Raw genomic sequence first — 22,177 nt, forward strand, 5'->3', positions numbered from 1 at the left:
GGTCTCTGGCTTGACTGTTGGAGCAAGATGAAGTGATGTGTATCTTGATCAGTCTTACGGAGTGGTGTGTGTTAGTTAAAGGATTGTTGCCACAGCTTTGCTGATACACAGAAAATTAGTCTGAATTTTGAGGTTTTTTTAGTTTCACACATACCCCTCCCTTCTATATGTGTGCTTGTTTCTTCTGCGCATAGAGGTGAGGGAGCATTTTCAAGGGAAGCACAGGGAACTTGCAGTCATGTAACTGACTACAGAGGAGGTGTATCTCAAGATCCATTCCAGGTCTACCATTCTTCTTAGGATCCTATTTATAGTCTACTCAGTGTCTCAGAGTTCAGCACAGGGCTGTTCACTCCTGGACAGGTTCTAGGGAAGCTGTATGACCGTGTACGGAGACCGCAAGACGGGAAGTGGGGACTTCTGGGATCTCTGTGGGCTGCAGTTCTGACATAGCAGTTTGGAGGTGTCACGCGGTGCAGTGGCACTTGGACTAGCCCTCTGCAGCCGTGGCGTCCCAGCGCTGCAGGGAGGTTGCTCAGCTGTTGCAGGTCCAAGACAGTATCTCTACACGTGCCAGCTTGGGGTCAGCCTAAGCAGAGGTCCTTGGCATTGGGTCTGGTGTGTGGACATGGTTATGACCATGTCACTTAATGCTTATTTATTCTTTTAATGCTGTTTGTGAAGGATCTGGATGTATCTCTGCAAGATAGATCAGAGGGTTTAATTTGAGAGGGAAGTAACTGGATACAGCATAGGATCTCAGGATGGAATTGCTCTGGTTTTGCTTCATGCTTTGGTCTTCAATAAATGACTTGGGCTCCTGTTTAGTGCTGTCCTGGGACACTTTACTCCAGGTGTATAACAGTTGTGTTTGTGCTGAAGTGTTTGACACTTTCTTTGTATGGAAAACAAAGATTTGGAAAGGCGTTGGGAGGACTTTGTGATTTCTAGAGGGAGACATGTGGCCATGCTGTAGGTGTTCAGTCACTGCTTCAGAAGATGACCGCATGTTTCCTGAGTGGGTCAGGTCTTGGGTATGGAGATGAAGTGGGGTGAGATGACTGAGCATGGTCTGAGACACATCTTCAGGAAGGCAAATCCCCAGCGCACCTTGCTGGACACTGATCATCCAAAACGGTACAGGAGCCTGAAGTGGTTATCTGCTGTCAGTTTGGTACTGTAATTCCTGCAGGCTGGAAGAATAATGAACTAATTTTTAACGTGGTTGTTGGGCTGCTATTCTTCTCAGGCTTCAGAGAGTCCAAGTGACATATGCCTTTTACATTGGCTTTTTCAGCTTTGATAATGAAAGAAAAACTGGAGTGGAGATCATGTGTGTCCCAAAGCAGGATGTTCCACCTTTCCTGGCACAGAACAGGTCCCCCAGCTCACAGTGCATTTCCATCTGCCACCTTTCTGTGAGGGTCCAGGACCTCTTTATAATTTGATCAAACATAGCTGTAGACCAGTGAGTGTGTATGACACTTCTAAAAATGTCCACGTCTCCAACACGACACAGTGAAAGGAGTGTGGTCAATAGTGGTTAAAAATTGCTGTGTTTAAACATCACCTCACAGTAAAAGTAATGTTTAAAAACTGCAGAAGTTGATATAAGAAGCATCAGCTTGTTTATTGCCTTTTTTGTTTTTGTTTAAAAATTACTGAAGTATTCTTAATTCTGGTTATGAAATGCTGTGTGTATGCACATGTGTTTCTGATGATAAAAGCTCCAGAACACTTACCTATTCTGTTCAGCATACGTATGCATAACTCAAAAGTTTAGGTCTCTAGTACTTTTCTGGAGCGAGTGTGACTCTTGCTTCATCAGAAAGGTAATCTGAGGTGCAGGAGATGGGAGAATGATGCGTATTTACAATATTGCCTTGACAGTGGGTGTGTTTGGAGAAAACGAGTGCAAGCTGGGCTGGCAGGATGTGCTGCAGCTTGCTGAAGGAGGAGGGGGCCTGTTTGCACAGCCATGGTCTGGCCATTTAACTCAATTCAGTGTTTTTTTGCGGGGGCTGCTGAGGCTGAGAGAATTGCCCCCGGTTGCTGGGAGCAGAACAGACCAACTCACCTTATCCCCCTGCATGCAGGCACTGATGTCTCAGCTCTCCCATGACATATTTTCCTCATTCTTCAGTCTAAGGTAGTGGGTTTGCTCTTCACTTGCTCTTCGTATGCTGAGAGCTATTAAAAAAAAGTAATTCAGGTTGAATTGCAGCAGTTTATCTTGTAAGGCACATCGGACGCTCAGGTTTTGTTATTTTCGAGAAGTGTCTGAGTTAAGAGGTGTCCGTGTCACCTCCCTTTCCTGGCACTGTGCCCATTGCACCCAGGGCTTCTGTTGAGGGTCACGCCAGGCACTTCGGGCACCTGGGGAAGGTGGGACTGGACCTGCATCGCTGTATCTGGGATGTCGCAGCCGTTGGTGCAGCAGCAGGTTATGAGTTCATGGGCTCTGGGCTGTGGCTTTGAGCACTGGAAGTAACTGGGCTGGGAGGGAGAAAGAGGTCTTTATGAGCCTGCAAATAACCTTCAAAGGTATTGGAGGCAGTCAGGGGAAATAACTTGCCAGCTATGTTTCTTGCTGGGTAAACATTTTTCTCCTTTCAAGTGTGCTCAAGAGAGAGGTATAGGTTGTGGGGAGAGGTAATATCTTTTATTAGACCAAACTGATAGAGGTGGAAAAAAACCAGTCTGCCTTTTAGGCACTAAGCCCTTCTTCAGAAGGAGCAAATTTTAAGCTTAGGAGGAAAACAGGCTGGAAAAATTGCCCAGAGTTTAATTTAATTATGTTAATCCATTAAAGGAAAAGGTAGCGAGTATCTGTGGAGCAATGGGCAGGCTTAGCAAAAAAGCTGTGAAAGTTTGTTGTGGGATGAGTGAGAGAAACCAGTACCTGGTAACTTTGAAGTGGTAAGGAGTTTTGCAGGCAGATGCCGTGGGAGAAGAAGCATCGTGCCATAAAACCAAACAGCCCCTGTATTTTTTTAATATATATATTTAATGCTTAGCAGAGCTATGGGTGTGCAAAATATTCTTAAATGTTAATTTTTCAAGGGTCTAGCCCCTGCTTGCAGCTCTCCTAGACTAATTTTAATCTGCAAAAGCAAATGAGGAACAACAGTTTTGTGCTAGAGCAGTGTTAGCTTTATAGATGGACTCTATCTTAAGGGTCTCTTCCAACCGAAATGATACTTTGATTCTAAGAAGCAGAGATTTAGCATGGTTTGCCTTGCAGCACTCTGCTGTTACAGGAAAGCCCTGACTCTCACTGCTCTCTCTATTCCTGCTTCTGCCTCCCGTCTTCTCCAGGGCTGCAACTGGGAGGCACCCAATGCCAGAGCCTGCCTAGGGCTTGGAGACCTTTGGCAGCTGGAACGGTCAAGGCTGGGTTAGATTTCCCTGTGGTGCTGTGTAGGGTGAATGCTTGCTTTTTGGCTGACAGACTTCCTTGCTTAATCTTTGCTGTGCTTTACATCTCATTAGGAGTTTCAGTAGCAGGGGATCAAGGTATGCTGTCATTCTCTGCGCCCCTTAGTAGGGTTTGCAAACACCTCCAGCTTTGCAGCTAAGTTCAGAGGTGCTTAAAGGTAAGTAGCTTACCCAGTTACACCTTCATTAGCCAGCAAAACACGTTGTGGGCTGTGCTTTGCCACTGTTTTTTTTATTATTGAACCATCCTGTCTCCTGCTCCAGGATTCAAGTTGCTGGCTGGATATGAGGGGCAGCACCTGTTTCTGCAGCTCCCCTCTCTTCAGAAAATCTTCCTCCCTCCAACAAACACTAGCCAGTTTTAACCCAGATGTTTGGTCCATTAGCCAAGGAGGGTTGAAGGGTGTGGGGTGCCATTGTTGAACCCCCACAGGTTGTTACAAAGCCCAGCAGCAACACTGTGCTGGGGAGAGGGGCTGCGAAAAGGAGGGAGGAGGGTTTTATGCCTGAGCCTTTATCTGAAAGCCACAGGATAAAACCCCCACAAGGACAAAGGTTTTTGCCCATCTCCAAGCTGTCCAGCTCAGATACCCGTCAGAGCGCAGCCTCTGAGCAGCGCTCCCCATCCTGCCCTGCTGGGGAGTTCACCTGCCCTCATCCCTGAGCGGCCTTGCCCTGACCGAATCTAGCCGTCGGGGCTGTATATCTGGGGGGAAATGGTTTCATAGGGGGCTTCGCTGCCCTCCGTGTCTGCAGGGATGTATGGGGGACATGGTGACAAGCGTGCACAGGGACGGGAGCTGTGGTGGAGGGCAGCGTGTTGCAGAATGTGGGCAGGCTCTAATCCCGTGGAGTGTTACTGTGCGTGGTGCCGTCAGAGGGGTGGCTGTTTTGGGAGCGGAGGGTTGCGGCGAACCACAGATGCAACCCTGCTTTCCCTCCCTGCTGATCTAAACCAAACACCTTTTGGATCCCGAGTCCTTTTCCACTGCGAAAGTCCCTGGTAAATCCCTGGGATGAGTATACCTCAGTATCATGCCACAGCTCTTTGCATTCATCAAGAGAAATTTCTTGTAAGATTTGTGGCTTAGCCTCTGAAACTTTAACACAAGTGTTAAAACTTGCCATTCAGTGTCCTTGGAAGGTTTTGTATTGGTTTTTGCAAGGTACTGATCGCTCAGTGGTGTAAGGACACAGCTCTTGCCTTACCTAAACTGAGGTGCAGTCCCAGTAGTTACTTTAGTTTTTGGGTTTCCCTGGGGAAATTCAGAGGGCAGTTGAAGTTCTTAGTTATCTCACACCCTGGATCTCAAATAAGTTATGACATAACCTATTAATTTATTCACCAGTTTATTCTCCTTTGCTGTTCTCTCAATGCTCTTATAGACATGTTAAGAGTCCAGTCACTTCATATTACGTTGGAGGTGTTTGCTTATTTGTGTACATTAGTATTTTGGGGACTGGTTGTGTCCTGTCATGGTGACCAGAATTAGTTACATATGTGATACATTGCTTTACTAATTATAATTTTAAAAAATAACTCATTTAGCTTTTTTCAAACAGGTTCTTGCCTTCCCCTCAAGCCCACTCCTGAGCACTAACTTCTGTCCCCCTTTGCAAAGGCATGTAAAGGGAAGGGTTGGTTTTGATCTGAACAGGTTCTTTGATCTGTTGACTGTGTGATTTTACCAATAGTTGGACGGCTCACCTAAGGGATAGCATGGAGTAGAGCAGGAATAGGAGGCAGGAATTCTCAAAAGGAGCTTTACCCCTGAGAAAATGGCTTGTGAGACAGTATAACTGTACCCTAAACCCACAGATATTTTAGTGGACACTTGGTGTGATGGACGTCTGTAGCTGCTAAAAGTCTCTGATGGGTTTGGTTTTGTTTATTTTTACAAAGGGGCTACTGGTTGTGCTAGAAACACAATATTAAAAATCCAAACCGATGTCACTTATGGAAAGCGAGCATTTACCATAAGTTTGTCAGGTAAAGTTTGTTAATAATCTTTGCTACCTATTAAATGGTGCACCCTTTAGCATCGTAATTTCTTGATAAGAAGAAATGCACTTTCAGGAAACCCGAGCACGTTGCAGCATTAGTTATCTATGTGAATTTGTGTGTCCAAAGTTAAGACGTCAGCGAACAAACTCCTGCCAAGAAATCCTGTGTATCAGAAGGGTCTTTCCTCACTTCCTCATGTATAATTGCTCTGCTCGACCTGCTGAGCTGTGCCCTGCCCTTGAGTCGTACACAGGGGTGACCTTGCCATCCCTTGGGTGGGGTTGCAGGAGGGTGAACGACAGCAGGATCCAGCTGCCAGCGAGCCCTTTGCTGACTTGCAAAGGGAGCGTGCTCCACTGGTGTGTCTGCTGGGGTGCACAGTAATTGGGCTGGGGGAGGGTAATTGGGTAATTTTTCTCCTTATCAGATACTGGACACTCTCCAGACGGTGGCAAAATGATTTGTGCATGTGGGTTTAATTTACATGGAGGTTTATCTGCACCTCTCATAGATGGATTCACACAGCAATCTGTTTTGCCACAGGTCATTTACAGACAGCCCTTCTAAGGGGGGGTGAGTTGTAAGAGAGCATTTGTACTTGCCCGTGAGAGTGTCTGGATCCCTTCTTTACTTGCTTAAGGGCTTTTGTTACGGTCCGAATCAGGGTTTTGAGCTTCTAGCTCACTGGTCTCCTTCCTTAAATTGACTGGGACAGTGTTTACTTACTAATTGATCCTGTCTGCTATTGAGAATCATAGAATCATTCAGGCTGGAGGAGGCTTTTTAAGATCAAGTCCATGCTGTCTTGGTACCTCTGCCCCGGTATCTTGTGCGTGGCTTGAGTCCTGGTGGCAGTACATGTCTGTTGATAGTGTTTGCGGATACTGGAGAAACCCAAAGTCCTGCGTTTCTCTTCATCTCCAAGCTGTTGTTTTTGTTTTTGTTTTTTTCTCCTCTGGCTTTTGGAGAAAAGACAACATTTGTCTTCACAAGCAAGTTCTTTGACACCTGCTTTCAAACAGGTTAGTGTTTTCTAGTTCCCAGGTCCAGGAAAGCAAACCCAGGACTGATACGGCATTGACCTTTTGATGAAGGCAGCAGGCAGTCCACGTTGCTGTTGGTCCAACAGATGTGAACTTTCACTGTAACATGTGACCGTTTGCTGTTACCCCATGCTCACACTGCAGATAGAAGCGAAAAGGACTTGTGGCCGTTGAACATTGTATGCTACTCTGATGTTTGCTCTGCTCTTCATGAAGAAAAAAAAAAAGACAACCAGAAAGAGCTGTAGGAATGAACTAAGGATTACTCTAATGGAAGAAGCTATGTGTTTCCATTTAGTTAAATGAAGAAGATCGCTGTCTGTCAATACCTGCAGAAGATGGGGGAGGGATTTCTGTTAATAGAGGGGTCTGTAAGGTACAGGGATATCAAGATTTAATGAGTAGAATATGAAGTGAGCTATATTCAAATGGGAGGTGAGATAGGTATTTGTTGCAGAGAAGTTATTGGAATAAGTATGCTAGTTCTTCAAATTGAGACTTTTAGAAAGCTGTTCAGAAAGAGGCTGTTTTGCTTGATTCCAAGTCAAGATTGTGATGTAGAGGCTGCTAAATGAATTTCTGTGGCCTTTGTATACAGACAGTAAGGCTAGATGAAGTTTCTGAATTTAAGCTCTGTTAATGTATTTAGCTCTGGCTGCAGACTTGTGTAGTCTTGATAAAGACTTTTGTCTGTCTCAGATTCCTGTCCATCAGATGAGACATAAAAAACCTCTTACCTCTCTCTCCATCTGACAGTTTAGCTGAAAATCCATCAGGACAGGGACTGCCCTTTGCATGTACTGGCTGATGCTGAGGCAGTGGGTCTTGGCTTTCGATTGAGGTTCTCTGTGGTAAATGATAAATGTCATATAGCAGTGAATCCAAAAATTGTGTATTTTTCAAAAAACAGACAAGGAAATGGTGATGTCTTTCTCAGGCCAAAGTTAACATTGTCGGTGGCATAGTCATATGGTTCTGTATTTCTTTTCACTATGTTTTATTACATTTGAGTATTTTTGTCACTATATGCTTGAAGCCATGCCTTTTGAAAAAAGGCCTTTTTAATGAAGGTGACAATGTTTCTGTGAGGCTTTCCATCCTCTCTTCATCCCCTCTCAAACTTCACAGAACTCTTTCCTCTGCCTGGGGATATCCCCAGCAGCTGCATCACCTTCCAGAGAGGTGGATGCTAGCGATAGAGGGTGCCACTGGAATTTACAGAGACTCGATGGCTGAACTGGGCGATCAGCATCATGGTTGCAAAAAGCACAGCAAGATGTTCAGTGACCACAGGTGGTCACGCTGGTGGTTTTACGTTGGATCCAAGCGGAAGCGTATGTGACAACTTACAGCCCCTTAGCTACATGCTCCAGCCTTCTTCAGTAATGACTCAGAGGACAATATTCTACCCTTCTGCAACGCCCTGGATTTTTCCCTGTCTTTTCCCAGCCCTAGCTCTGCCTGGTGTATGTGAGAGGCCCAAATCAAAACTTGACGTGTTTTACAAGACTCTGTTTTACTTCTGCAGGCTTTTCTTGGTGCTTCATCCGGTTGGTGCTTTTTTGTTTTTTTGCAGCGTTCATGGAAGCAGCTTCATGGAACTGCCGTAAGCTGCTTCTTAGTAATGACCTATTAGTGAAGCCAACAATAACAGCACTGTCTAGACCATCTGAACACAGCTAAATTATTCCTTTGTCCCTTCTTCATTTGCTTTCTCTCCTGACTGTTGAATTGTTTTGGGTGGTCCACGTTGACCTTCAGGCTTGCTGTTTCTCCCTTGACTTTCTTTTTTTTTTTTTTTTTTTCTTTTCCTCTTTCAGCAGTGAGCCTACTGCACTAAGACTGAAACTCCAGGTTCCTCTCTCCTGCATACATGCTGGAACCAAAGCCATGTAGCTGTACCGGAAATCTGTATATGAAGGGCAGAGAGATGTGTCATCTTGTGGCTTTTTTATTTTACTTCGTAATTGATTTTGCTAAGTACTGAATGCCCCAGATTCACATTCGTGGTGTCTGGGACCTGTGAGCCTTAACATCTTACAGTACTGAAAACTTGATGAGAGAAGGAGGTATTTTGGTTTTGATACAAGATCTTGCCAAAGTGGATCAGTGTACTTTAAAAGTATAAACCAAACCCTCCCACATCCACTGTAGCTCGACTGGTCATTGCTTCTTCGGCATGCTCTTAGTTGATTTCTTGTGTGTGTTCCTCTCGTCTATTTGACTATGGATATTTCCCCCCACCCTCAAACCTTTGGGAAATGAGTATCTTTGAGACCTCTGTTATATTTGGTTGGAAGTGGTCCTTGGTTGGGTGGGCTGGCAGCATGGTCGAATGAGCTTTGTCACGGGAAGCAGATTTAAAAAGCACAAAATTGGGGTGTTGGTGGGAAGTAGGGAAGAAAGAAATTAGTTTGCTGCTAAGGGAAATAACTGAAGATAAAGACAGAGCTGAGGATGGAAGACAAGACATTAGGGACGAAGGGACAGTGCTAAACACAATTGATTTTTAAGTTTCATTTTTGCTGCCTGTGTAATCAGCTTTTCTTTGTCCTGGTCTTCCATTGTAGAAATAGTCCTGTTTACTTGTTGTGCTGGGGAGAGAGGGCAGGCTTCATTGTACAATTCATCCTGTCAACCTGCAATACCTTAAGTGAATTTGTACAAAATGGTGCAAGAGTGAAGCTGGGCCAGAAGGTTGTTCAGGAGCAAGAACCTGCTCACGTTGCACAGTCAATGGTTTCCATGAGTCTCTTGAGTCCATCTGAGCTCTGTGGATACTTCATTGGTGTTGTGCAACTTGCAGCTGTTTTGTTCCGGAGCTGCAGCGAAGCCTGGGAAGATGTATATTTGTGTAGTTGCAATGCTGCCTTCTCACAAGGCTGAAGCGTGCTTGGGTCCTGCCAGTGCTAGATCAGGAGAACCTGTTCTTGCGTGTCCCTTGGGCATGGGATTCCTGTTGATTCCTGGTGTTTTCTCTTGGGGAGAGACATCCATCCTGCACCCTCTGTTCGCTCAAACCAAGCCAAACAGAGAGCAAGCAGCCTGTGACGCCTCTTCTGCTGGAGATGCTTGGGAGTGGCATTTGGATTTAATTATCCAGTAAGCTTCAGTGCTTGTTTGAATTTTGACTGAACTGGCTGAGCTGGCTGCTTATTTCCATGGAACAAAGTTCTCCACCCTTCTTGGGAGTCAGCTTGGAGACCCCAAGAGCAGTAATTAGGATGGGCAAGAGGCTTAGTCTGGAAAGCATCAGTCCCTGTGCAAAACTGTCGTGGGGAGGACTGGAAAGTGTCAGTTTTGCAACCGATGATGCAAGTTGTGCTCCTGCTCTGAAGTTGCTTCCGAGCATGGTGTGGGGGTGTTTTTCGCTTTGTTTTGAACAGTTGGAGGCTTTGGTCATAGTCCCTCTGAAATTGCAGTTCTCTTGAACTAAAACCACACTATTAAAAGTGGCTTAAAAGCTGCTTAAATACACAGAAATACATTACTTCAAGGAAATAATGTATTTGTGCTTGTGCTTAAGTCATGTTCTTTCGCACTCCAGCAGCAGCAGCAAACAACCTTCACTGCTTTTATAGGAAGAATTTTTCTTACCTTGTTTCATAGCAGTGAAGGCATGAATGTGTGTATTGCCTTTTTGACCAGTAACACTCAGGGTTTATTACAAAAAATTCTCATATGCTTTTCAGAATGGTTTCTGGCATTTCCTTTTTAGTAGACTACTGATTCTAGGCTGATTAAATTGATGGTTGGGTATTTCTGAAAATGGGCTAAACTTAAGCAGTTACTGAAAGTGAGTGGATGCTCTTTGCTATGTTGGGAGAGATGCAAAAGGAAGCTTCTAGCAGAGATATGCAGCCAGACTTTCTAAGGAAATGTGAGTTTCATAATCATGCATGTGGGGCTGGAGCACCAGGAATTTTTAAACCTATATTTGATGTACTGAGAAGACTGTGTTGGAAAAGGTTTTGACAAAATGGATGGGTAGGTAGAGGAGGAAGACTTAGTTATTGCTTTGAGGGCAGTGTAATGTAAACCAAACTAACCTGTAACAAGTTATTTACTGATTGACAAAGCAAGGAAGGCCAATTTCCCATGAACTTCTGTCTTCTCTTTAAACACCAAGAGATTTCCAATGTCCAGGAAAAGTTTGAAGACCCTGACTTGGTAGCCAGTGTAAGCCCCATGTGGTAGGATAGGCAGAAGGACGTCCAGGTTTCCTGTACACCCTGCAGAGGTGACTTCCAATCAGTCTCACTGCTTTGCAGTGTTGCTCAATTCCAGCTTCCTTCTAGTGAAAATACATTGCAATCTCTTGTAACTACTGTCCATGTGAGTGATGAAGTAATCTGTCCTCTAGGAATAGCACTGAAGCAGTGACCTTGAATACTGGTCTCTAGTGGCAATATTGATAGGATCTGCTTCAGCTCAAAGATCTCTCTTTTTTGATGTCTTCAGAGGTGCCGTGTGCTTGTCGGACATCCTAGCAAAAGTGTGGTTCATACTGTTGCTCTCAGCTGCATGGTTGATCCTTGTGGTGGGTACCCATGGGATGTAGTGGGAGCTCTCTGGGATGTGGTCTGTGGGGTTGTTGGGCCAGTTCTTGGGGGCTGCCAGGTCTTTCTCTTGGGAGGAATAGAGGGAGCAGCTTCCAGTCACTCCAGAACACTTTGAAGTTACTCTGTCCCTATTTGTTGGTTTATTATTTTTTATTATTATTATTATTGATCTCCAGCAAACCCTGTTGTTAACATCTCCTTGGGACAGCCACTGCTGAATCTTGTAAGTTCTGGAATATGCTTGCAGGGCACTGGTGGGATAACCAGAGATGCATCTCCTCGAAGATGCTGCCAGGCACGTCCAGGGAGGCTTGGAGGTGGAAGAGTGGTGATGAATCCGGTGGTTTTGCTAGAAACAGCCCAGCTCTGCTGCTGCCTGTTGAAGCCCAGTTTCCCTGTGACATTACAGGCTGCATTTTGTGTCAGGAAGAGTTTGTTGTCACTCGGGTTGGAAAAAAGAAAGGGATGAAGGGCATTTTAGACTTGATAGATTTGGTGGAAAATTCCTGGAGGGCGGTGTGTGGGGGTTTTGTTTTTGTGGGGTTTTTTTTAACTTGTCCCTCCCCCCTCAACAAAAAAAGTTGGGTTTTTTTGTTGTTTTTTTCCTACTACAAAAATCTGTCTGGAAAACTATGCTTGCCCACAGAGGTCCCTTCTAACAACCCTCCCCCCTCCAAAAAAAACCACCAAACCACCCCAAAACCAAAACTACGGGAACACTCTTGTTGGTTTTTGTTTTGGGGTTTTGTTCCCCCCCCACCCCCTGGAACTAGAACGGAAAGTTATCTATCTTGAGTGTTTTCCTGTAGCATTTCAGGTTATGCTCCCTGCCATCCTTCCAGAAAAACAAAACTGTATTTTTAATGGGTAGGGAAATGCAAAACGGAAGAGGAATCAGACTTTAGTGTACTTTGATATGAATTTTACTATTTTATTAATGATATATTTAATATTGATAACAAAATATATATTCCAGTTACATTTTAAATATATATATATATATACACATATACATTGCCTACAGGAAAATGCAGGCATTAGAGCTCATTTCTGAGCTCTAAAATAAGTGACACTGAATTTTAAACATTTTTCCCCATTTCCCTTCTTATTTCTTTAATGAGATGGCTCTGGGTGCACAGCATGCATAAGAAGTCTTTTTCTCACATCTTTTTTTTTTTTCCCCCCATAGCTTTGGTCCTGATAAAACCCATCAGGAGGAGTGGGAAAAAAGGAGATGATGTTGTATCTCAGCACAAGGATCCAGGACTTAATCCTTCCTGGGGAAAGAACCTCAGTGTTTGGGTCCACTTCTGTCTGCTTTCATACCGTTTTTGTCACCTTTCACATCTTTGCAGACTTTGAGTTAAATCTGTAGGCGGGCTTGGCACAGGGGGTGGCTCTGTCCCTGGAGACGCGCAGTTTTACTGAGTGTGTAAAACTCGCATTACAAAACGTGGTAGCTGTATTTATATTTTTACAGTAATAGCTACATGTGCCTAATACCTGCCTGTCTTGACTGTATCATAACCATGGAGCATGCAACGGGTTTTCACACCCTCCTAACAAGTGTGCTGTGCCCTAGGACTTGATAGGGTTTTTAGTGCTCCTGGTTGGTATTTTGCAGCGTAATAGTTCACTTGAAGAGACCACAGCCATAGATGTAAAAGTCTTGAAAAGGAGGAAATTGGTTTCAGATCGAATGGGTCCTTCAAAGTTCTCTAGTTACTGCAGAAATCAGAAATACTATATAAGTTCTCAGTGTGTGTGTTTGTCTATCCAGCATAGCTGAGTTTGTTACCTCTTCTAATGAGTTTCTTGCCCTTGCCCATGGTTTCTCACTGGCTCTAGTTTTGAAAATCAGTTGTGGCTCTAGAGCCTCTTTAATGAAGAGGGAGGCAATGAGGCAACGAAGAACTGTGGTGTTCTTCATCACCTGCTGCGTGAGCTTTCTGGGTCCTGAAAAGTTTGTCCTGTAGAGCACCACCTTGTAGTTCACAAACTGTATCCAGCCCCCCTGGGCAGCGCATGTGGTCTGTTGGTGCCTCTCTAAAAGGCCCCGTGGGCAGTGAACGTGGGCTACGAGCTGAAGGAGCAGTGGTCACCTACACCCAGCCACTGGCTTTTTTTCTGATGATCTGTGATGAAGAAACCTGTATTTCCAAGACACGATGGACTGGGAGGGACTGCGGTGTAGTCTTTGAATGCCCGTCTTGATAGGAAGGCTAGACATCGTGTCTTTTGAACACTTTGGGCTGAAAGACTATATTTGCAATACTGTATTTTTACTCTGCACTACCAGGGGCAAGGTTGCCTTCCACACTTCAGTTGTCTCTCCTTCTTTTGCAGATGAAGAAGAAGCTCTGAACTCTATTATGAAGGATTTGGCAGCATTAGGCAAATGTGGGGGTCTGCTGGACAACAACAGGAATAAGAACAGTGTCCACTCCAGCAAACAGGTAAGGCATTGCTTCAGTCCACCCCAAAGTCCAGTAGACCAAAGAGGTGGACGTAGTGCTTACCATGCTGGGAGAACTGAGTTTAGATGTTAGACAAGTTGTGGGAGCTCAGCACATCAGAAATAACGTAATTTTACCCAGGTATAAGCTTCATGACCTCTTTTTGAAGAGCTGAAAAGGATCTACAGGCATCCCTGTATCGCAGAGGAGCAATGGAGGGGCAGAGGAGAAGAGTGATACCGGAAATCATTTACAGATATAGCAAGAGAGCCTGAAACTGGTTTTAAATCTCAAATCCCACCCCAAGGCACTTCTTTCTCTTGCTTAGAACTGCAAGTAGTAGAACAGGCAATGCAGCTTTAAGATTTGGATTAGTCAAATGTTTTCTATTGACAGTGTTGATGAAATACGGTTTTTAGCATGTGCATATTTTGCTTCAGATATTTGAAAGAAATACTGTTAACTTTGAGCTGTAGACACCCAGGCTCTTTTGGGAGGAATAATGTCATTCTTATATAAAGTGTTTAAATATTAATTACCAGTGTTTATCTTCATGCTGCTAAAACCAAACATTTTGGCCCTGTTGCACATTCAGAGTTGATCTGGTGAGCAAAAACATTGTCCCTTGGGCAATGTCAGAAGTTATTTGCTGACATTGATATAATAGCTAAAGTGGATTTAATAGCCTGTTTCTGTATGGAGCAAATATTACGCAAACATGGAAGTTGTGAAGAAGGAATTCAGTTGTCAAAATAGCAAGAAACAAAGAAGAGGAAAAATAATTAAGAGGACCAGGAAGGTGCTGGAGAAGCATTTGAGCAAACCCACTTGGAGTTCCACTTCTAGTGCTGTGGCATAGAATAAGCTTTCAGTCAACTTTGCAATTGCTGAATGCCTAGCAAGGAGGAAAACAAATTGTCATTTATTGTTGTCATGCATATTTTAATGGCACTTGTGCTACTAACAAAGAACTCTGGATACAAAGGGGGAAAATCCTTTCCCAAATCCCTCTAGGCTTCCTAGACACATGCAGACGAAAACACGTGCGCACGTAGCATGTCTGTTTTAAAGTGTATCCTGGCGGTAGCAGCTGTCCAAGTTGAATCACTGGATTTGTGTTCAGCTTATGCTGAAGTAAGTCCAAGATGTTTACAAAACTGACCAGAGAAATTCAGAGCTGGCTCTGCAGCTGCAGGCAAAGCAGACAATCCAGCACAGCTTTGGATGGCTCCAAGGATAGCATTTTCTGCAAGTTGATGGGTGGGGACCATACCAAACCATCTTGGGCTGCTTTCAGGATAGCAAAGCTTTTTAGACTTCTCTCAAATAGCATATTTTTCTCACACTGGGGAAAAATCCCTGCTGTCATTTTTGAAATGTAAATGCTGCAGATGCACGGTTAACTGCATAATTAGTTGAGAATAAGGAAAATAAGAGTTTTCACTGGCAGAATTCTTATCTACAAAAGTTTCATAAAGTTGATGTAGTGCAGTAAAATTCATATCTACAGCCCATCCATTCTGTAGCCTCGTTCATAAATCACCAATGGAGTTATGTGGTGCTCTGATATAAGGTTTAGAATTGTTGGCTGCCACTTGTATTTGATTGTATTGTATTAGGAATCAAAATTTCCTTCCCAATTACAGCATCGATGCTTGGAAAAACATTTACTCCTTTGTATTTTAATTCTTATCTATAAGTGGACCAGCTGTAGCTGCATGCTTATTGTTACTCAGAGCTCTCTGATGGAGGAGATGCAAATAGCAGCATCCCACTCTCCTCGCGGATCCAGGATTGAGGATTCAGACCAACAGGCCCCACGAGATGAAGCGTGCTGGAGTATGCTGAATTGTTGCTTCACTAAATTGGACTAGCTAGAACAAGTCTGGCTTGCGGGGTGATGGGAGTCTAGTCTGCGAGGTGGGGAGTGGCCAAAGTAGGTGGAATTATTGGGGACTTGGTTCATGTTTGCAGCTCAAACTTTTAATCAACTTGTTCAAGTCCCTTTTAGTTTTGGGTTTTTTCCTTGTCTTTTTAGCACAGAAATTGATGGCGGGGGGAAAGATTGCTTTGGAACTGCTGTTTTCATGCCTGTGATTTGTTGTCCCTTTGGTACTTGGTGTTCCCTTGTATTTTTTCCCTTTTTTTATTGTTTTCTTTAATCAGGTTGGCTGGCTAGGCTGAAGGATGCACTGTGCAATCTCCCTTCTTGGAGACGAAGAGTGAGGCATGGGACATTTAGATGCTAAATTGCCCTCTTGAGAATCACATTGTAGGTGTCTCTTCTGAGGCTGTGCAGCAACATGCTCACATTGAAATACTTGGGTCTGGACATTCAGTTGTTAGATTAAAAAACAACAAAACCAAAAATATTTCTGTGGAAAAAAAAGCTCTTCAGAGGCATGGGAATCCTTTAGTCAGTGTTCCAAATTTCCACTGAAAAACACTTTAAATAAGAATGTGTTGACTAACTAGCCTGTCCCTTTGAGGCTTGCAGCAATTTTTTGATCCGCAGAAAAACACAACCGAAGTGCTATCTCATCCTTGTCTCCTGGAGGGGTTCCTTAGTGCTCTCTTGACAGCATTTGAAATGTAGAGCCTGCCAGATAGTATTCCTGGTAGACCTGGGCCACACAAGAAAGTAATGTGCGGTGGTGCATGCTACACCATACTTCCCAAAAATATCGACAGTTTTGCTTCAGATGATCTTATGATATGAACATCCTTTTGCAAATTGCGTAAAAATCTTTGTGTTTTTTAGTTTGCTTTCTTTATAAATGAGTTTAGGACTGAGGCTGAGTTTCTGGATGCTTAATGCCTCATGGCAGAACAAGCCAGAAATGAGAACAGCAATACTTGACACAAGGTGCAGATGAGTTTCTTCCCCTGGATTGCCCAGGCAGCTGGCAGCAGGTGTGATGTCTGCACTTGAATCTCCTGAGTCCTGGTCAGGTGTGTCAGCCACTACATTACACTGCCTTTCTGCCTTGTGAGAAAACAGGGTAGAGGGATAGAGATGGGCGCGCTTTTCCTTCCACATGTAAGTCACCATCTTTAAAAGGAAGCTGTTCTTTGGGAACAGGGGGTTCATTCTGACATTATTCCTGGTGCATCATCTGCACTGTTATTCCTTTATTATGCCTTTTATCACTCCACTGTTCCTTGTCCATCCTCTGGTGTGGCTGGAAGGAGTCCTTTCAGACTATCTCCTGGACTGAACAGACAAAGGGGTTTGTTTATAGCAGTGGCTCTGAAGAGGAGAAGGAGAAAACAGACTAAAGATATGCATTGTGATTGCTAAGGAAAAGGATGAGTGAGATAAGAAGGGAAACAACAAAGAGTTAGAAATCCCAAACAAAAGCATGGAGTAGAAAGGAACAACTATATTAATATTCATTTTGCATCTGTCTATTTATGTGCCTATCCATTTATTTATAGAAACAACACTGGGCAATTCGCAGTATGAAGTTGGTTGTTGGTGTTGGGGCTTTGTCCCAGCTGCTGACAGCTAACGATTCCTCTGCCGTGTTAATTTTGATTGCAAGTTCTCCTGTGGCATTAAAGTCTGATATTTGTGAGGAGCGTTTTCCCATGCACAACCAATGTCAGACTGACCTGAAAGTTGTTCTTTTAGTAAATTACCTCTGGACTCTTTTTTCTTTGGCAAGTTGGATGCAGGAGAAGGCTTGCTCATAACTAGAATAAACTACAGCTCATGTTTTAGGGCCCTCTGTCTCTAGGTCTTCAAGGAGCCTAAAAGGAGTTTAGCTTTATCACCTCTGTTTTGGCATTGGGGAATGTGATGGGGGTCCATAAATATCACCTTGAAGATGGGAGTGTTTATGGCGAGCTCTACAGGGATCGCCCCACTTTAGAGGGGCAGAAGCGAGGGACCAAGAGGGGCAGCACTGGCTGGGAAAGCCTTGGGCTGGGGATGGCAAAAGCAGCGGAGTCCCAGGGATTTGGGGCAGAGGCTTCCCCTTGTCTGTGTGTGGAGCTGACTTGGGTGCTAAGAGGGTAATGCCAAGGAGAAATCCAGCTGGATAAAAAGCTATTCCCTGCCAGGTAGGTGGTTTTGGATAAACATATTGAAGCCAGTGATTTCTGCTGCTGTACAAACCAAAAATATCTGTAACAGGGAGTGGTGGACACTCTAGACATCATCTTTCCACTGGCCTCTGAGCTGCTCACGTGCTGGGCTTGCTTGTTCAGAGGAAAGGAGCTGTAAGTTCCCAGGGGGACCAGGATATCTCATAGCTCCCACCCCCCGAGAGGGGAAGGGGGCAATCCCAGACAAACCCCTTTCTGTCTGATTGCTGAATAACCCAAAGTGCGTGGGGGTTCTGTGCAGATAATTCCTAATGACGTGGATTAGTCATCTCCTATTGCGGTTTAGGGACATGGTCCAGCTGTCTGGCTTGTAACGAATGTCCCGTTGCTAAAAGCAGGGGCGAGCGCAGGACTAATGCAAACAACGTGCACGTCGGGGAGGTGCAGAAGTCCCACCAGCCTGGCCCTGCAGTGCTGATTTCTCTTGCCTGAAGCCAGGAGTTGAGGAGGAATCCCACTGCTTTGTGGCTTTGTACAAAGGAGTAACTAGAGCACTAATGCTTGAACGCTGCACTGCTCAGCAGGGCTTTCTCATTGTTTCCTAATCCAATGAGCAGAAAATGAGAGAAGTGAAAATAATTCCTCTGCTCACCGTCAGCATGCCAAAGTATGTCTCTTTCATTGTCCCTGTTTTACCCAGGGGGGAAACTGAGGCAAAGTGCGTGCCCAAGGTCTCATGGGTGGGTGAGAGCACAGCTGGAACGAGCCCCTCTCAGGGCAGCGCTGAAGGGAACAGGAGGCCCCTTGTGATGATTTTTCCTGCCTTTCTTGACCTCAGAAGAGTTAATGCTGGAGTCAGAGGCTTTGTCCCAGGTGGTTTGTGAGGCAACCATGGGTGGAAGAAGTGATCCAAAAGGCCTTGTCCCTGTGGTGTCTCAGCTGCACGAAGCTGCCCACTGGTCAGGTTTGACAAGAGCAGCTTAAAAAGCAAGCTACAGAGGTGGGGATCCAACCAGAATGCTATTTCTGATGGCAGCTGAGTTTTGGAGGAGGAGAGGACGTGGAGGGAGGAGTCTTTGAACTTGGTGTTGGTCCGGGATCTTGAAGTGTGGCAGTTCTAGGTGCATCAGTGCTCGGTGCCATGCTATCACACGGGCAGACGTGGATGCGTGGGTCTGTCTCCTCCGCTGGGTCCCTGCCTGCAGTCGGTGGCATTGAGGTGATGCAGCCAGGCTGCCCTGTGCTTCCAGACACCATTCTCCACAGGCATGGTATTGCTCAGCCCGGACCCATAGCCTGATCTGATTGACCCTGTGGGTGTTCAGCAGCGAGGGTGCTCAGCAACTTCTGTTCCTCTGAAGCCACTTCCATTTTAGGCATAACCGCATGTTTTCCGGCTCTCCGTGTGTGCTTTTATTACAAACAGCAGTCAGCTCTTCAGGGATCTCTGTATAAGATCGTGATTCACTTCGTTTGGAAACACTTTTTCCATATTTTTTTTTTCTCATCATTTTCCTTAATCTAAACCAGCGTGCAGGGCTTCTTGCTTCCAGCTCTGGGGGCTGAGGTTGGCCAAGCTTGCTGGGGTGCATGGTCCCCAGCCAAGTGAGCAGAAGCAGTTGCCCCTAACCCCGCCCCCCCCCCCCCCCCCCCAATTCCCGTCAGTGCTTCCTCTGAAGCTTGGCAGTTGTGATCTTTTTGTGAAATTTGAAGTTTTGAGGAAGGAGCTAAAAATACCTCAATGAAAGCCTGGAAAGATGGTGATGGGTTTGTGGCGGCTGCAGTGGCATTGCTTTTTCCTTTCCAAGGTGGATGGCAAGAAAGAGTAAAATACCATTTGTTAGCAGGGCTGGAGGAAATGCCGGTACGAGTATCTTGGAGAAGAAATTATTCCAGAAACGAAGGGAATTACTGTGGTATTTCCTGTCAGGGTTGTCGCTTGTTTTGTTTGTGTCGCAGCAGGGGCTACAGGCGCCAGCCGAGACGTGGGCTCCGCTGTGCCCCGTGTCACACGGAAATGCACGTGGAGAGGGAAGGTTGCTCAGTATGAACAATCCAGGAGATCAAACATCTAAATTTTGTGCTTGACTCTGCCACTCTTCTGCTTCATAGAATGAATCACAGCATAGTTTAGGTTGGAAGGACCTTCAAAGATCATCTAGTTCCCACCCCCCTGCCATGGGCCGGGACACCTGCCACTAGACCAGGTTGCTCCAAGCCTCGTCCAGCCTGGCCTTGGGCACTGCCAGGGATGGGGCACCCACAGCTGCTCTGGGCAACCTGTGCCAGTGTCTTGCCACCCTCATCATAAAAAAAAAACCAACACCAATATTCCTAATATCCAACCTAAATCTCGCTTCTTCCAGTTTAAAACTGGTGTCCTGTGTCCTGGCACTACAGGGCCTGGTAAAAGTCTCTCTCCATCTTGTAACACACCCTTCACATCTTGAAAGGCTGCAGTAAAGTCTCCCCAGACCCTTCTCTTCCCCAGTCCAGGCTTTTTCTTCGCACCCTTAGGTGAAGCACCTTGCGCCTTCATACCTCAGTTTCCCCTGCTTGCTCCGCTGCCTGCCTCAGCTTTCACAGTGCTCCACGACACCGCTGCTGAAATCCTCTGCCAAAGCTCAGTGTTTAAGGCAGGTGCCTTGTGGCATGGCTTTACCCCTCTCCTCCCCTCTGTTTAACACAAGCTCTTCTTGGATGTCTCAGCTTGTTCTACACCAGCTAATGCCCTCTTGACTGAGGGGAGAACAAGGCTGCTGTTAACATCATTTGACATCTCATGGCAGAGAGGGTTAATAGCACGATGTGAGTTGTGCAAGAAGGGGTCACTGTTGTCTCCATTCCTCATGAAATTGAAAAGGTGAGTAGGACCCAGCAACCTCTTCTGTGACCCGCCTTCGAGCATTTGCACCTTGTTTTGAGGTCCTTGCGGAGAAGGTGCTGGTCCTCTGGTCCTGCCTTCCCCTTGGTTGTGCATTTGAGGTCCTGGGTGCAGACTCGTGTGAGATTTTGCTCCAGCACTTGGCCATGCCCCAGACTCCCTGTGTAATCTTAAACAAGTTGCTCCAAACCAGATTTCCATGGGTGTAAAAAATCACAGCCGGCTCTGGCATTTAGGAAGTGTTTTGCGTTCCCTTGGGATTTCCTAGTGCTTTGGGCACTGCCCACTTCTTTTTTTTAAAAAGGAAAAGAGTATTTGTTGCTGATAGCAGCAATGAATTCAGCTGTAGCTGTGGCTCAAAAACATGAGCAAGCCAAGGGAAGACTGAAAATTAAAACTAACCAACTTCCCTGTCTATAGATAAGTATATATTTGTCCTTCCAAATGCTTCTGAGCTTAAGGTCTTGGTTTCTTTGAGGGAGACAAGAGGTTGTATCAGAAAGAAAAGAAACCTAATTAAGAAATGAAGTGGGTTTTCATTCCCCTGTTGCAGCTGGTGTGTGTGTTGCTCTGCTCAGAAGCAGAGCGAAGCACTGTGGGGCAGCTGGCTTACTTCTGTTGGCTTTGAGCCACAGCACATCAGCCCTGTTGTTGATGTAGAAGAAAAGGATGCAGCAGGGTCGTGGCTCATTTTTTTTCCCCTTTTCTTCTCTCTCTGGAGCTTTATATGCGTGTTTTGACATTTTCCAGCCACAAGCTGTTTTTCAGAATGAACTTGTCTGTGAAATTTGTGTTGCTCAGCATAAACAGGCAGTGTGTGCTACATCCCAGCTCGGTGCAGCATTCAGAGCTGTGCTGAAAGTGAAACCTCTGTTTTGAAAGGTTTCCTGCAGTGAGGCCGGAGCTGCATGTGCTTTTCCCCTTACACGTCCTGCTTCTTTGTAAGGAGAAACCTCGAAAGTTCCTTGCCCTGATTTTTTTCCTTTACTTTAGAGAAGGGCTTTGCAGAGCTCCATGCAGTGAACACACACCAGCTGATTTATTGCCAGCATTCAGGAGGGATCAACCAGCCAGGGCCTGTTCAAAGAGGCACATGCAAGTAAAATTTGGCATAAAAGGGCCCATATCTTTTTTCCTTTTCCAACAGAGGTAATCCAAGGTAGCAATTTCACCTGTATTTTCCTGTCTCGCTAGAATGACTTGGACCTTCAACACTGGGTTGGTTATGGTCATCTCTTTTGAGTTTTGGACTGTTTTAGAGTTAGTTTGGTCTTTTTAAGAGTCAGGCCTGGTTCTAGAAGTGAACCTGGAGTTTTTCCAGATGTTGTGGGTCTGGAGAACTGGCTGTAGGCACTGAGGTGATGCAAGTGCCTGTTTAGCACAGGCCTCTAATGCTGATGGAGTGCCCCATTTGGTGACTGTCCCAGCACTGGTTCTTCCCAGCCTTTCTGGAAACACACAAAATGCCACAAGCAGAGATAAAAAGCATGCATTTCAGATGAGCCAACATGTTCACCCTGAATCTGCTGGGGTTTTTTAAGCTTTTCAACCAAATTGCCTCCAGCCTTGACTTCCTGAACTTCAGTGGGTGTTCGCAGAACTTGAGCTGTCAGATTAAAAATAAACCTAAGGACGCCCATCCAGCTCATTTTCCTCATTACAGACAAGGCTGTTTCGATGTGGCTCTGCTTTCCCTCTGAGAGGATGGAAAGTGTGCCTTTACGCGCTGGCAGCCCAGG

The 22,177-nt window shown here is 45.2% G+C and overlaps 1 protein-coding gene across 3 annotated transcripts in view; it reads left to right on the forward strand.

Moving 5' to 3' along the window:
• LOC130148330 (mitogen-activated protein kinase kinase kinase 3-like) overlaps positions 1 to 22,177 on the forward strand; it is an 82,332-nt gene that overhangs the window by 24,319 nt on the left and 35,836 nt on the right. For all 3 annotated transcript variants that reach the window (XM_056336790.1, XM_056336791.1, XM_056336792.1), the window contains one exon: positions 13,395 to 13,504. In XM_056336790.1, the coding sequence (XP_056192765.1) occupies positions 13,395 to 13,504 (110 nt within the window). The remainder of the gene's footprint in view (positions 1 to 13,394; positions 13,505 to 22,177) is intronic.

Source organism: Falco biarmicus, chromosome 4 (assembly GCF_023638135.1).
Source record: "Falco biarmicus isolate bFalBia1 chromosome 4, bFalBia1.pri, whole genome shotgun sequence".
NCBI classification, from domain to species: Eukaryota; Metazoa; Chordata; class Aves; order Falconiformes; family Falconidae; genus Falco; species Falco biarmicus.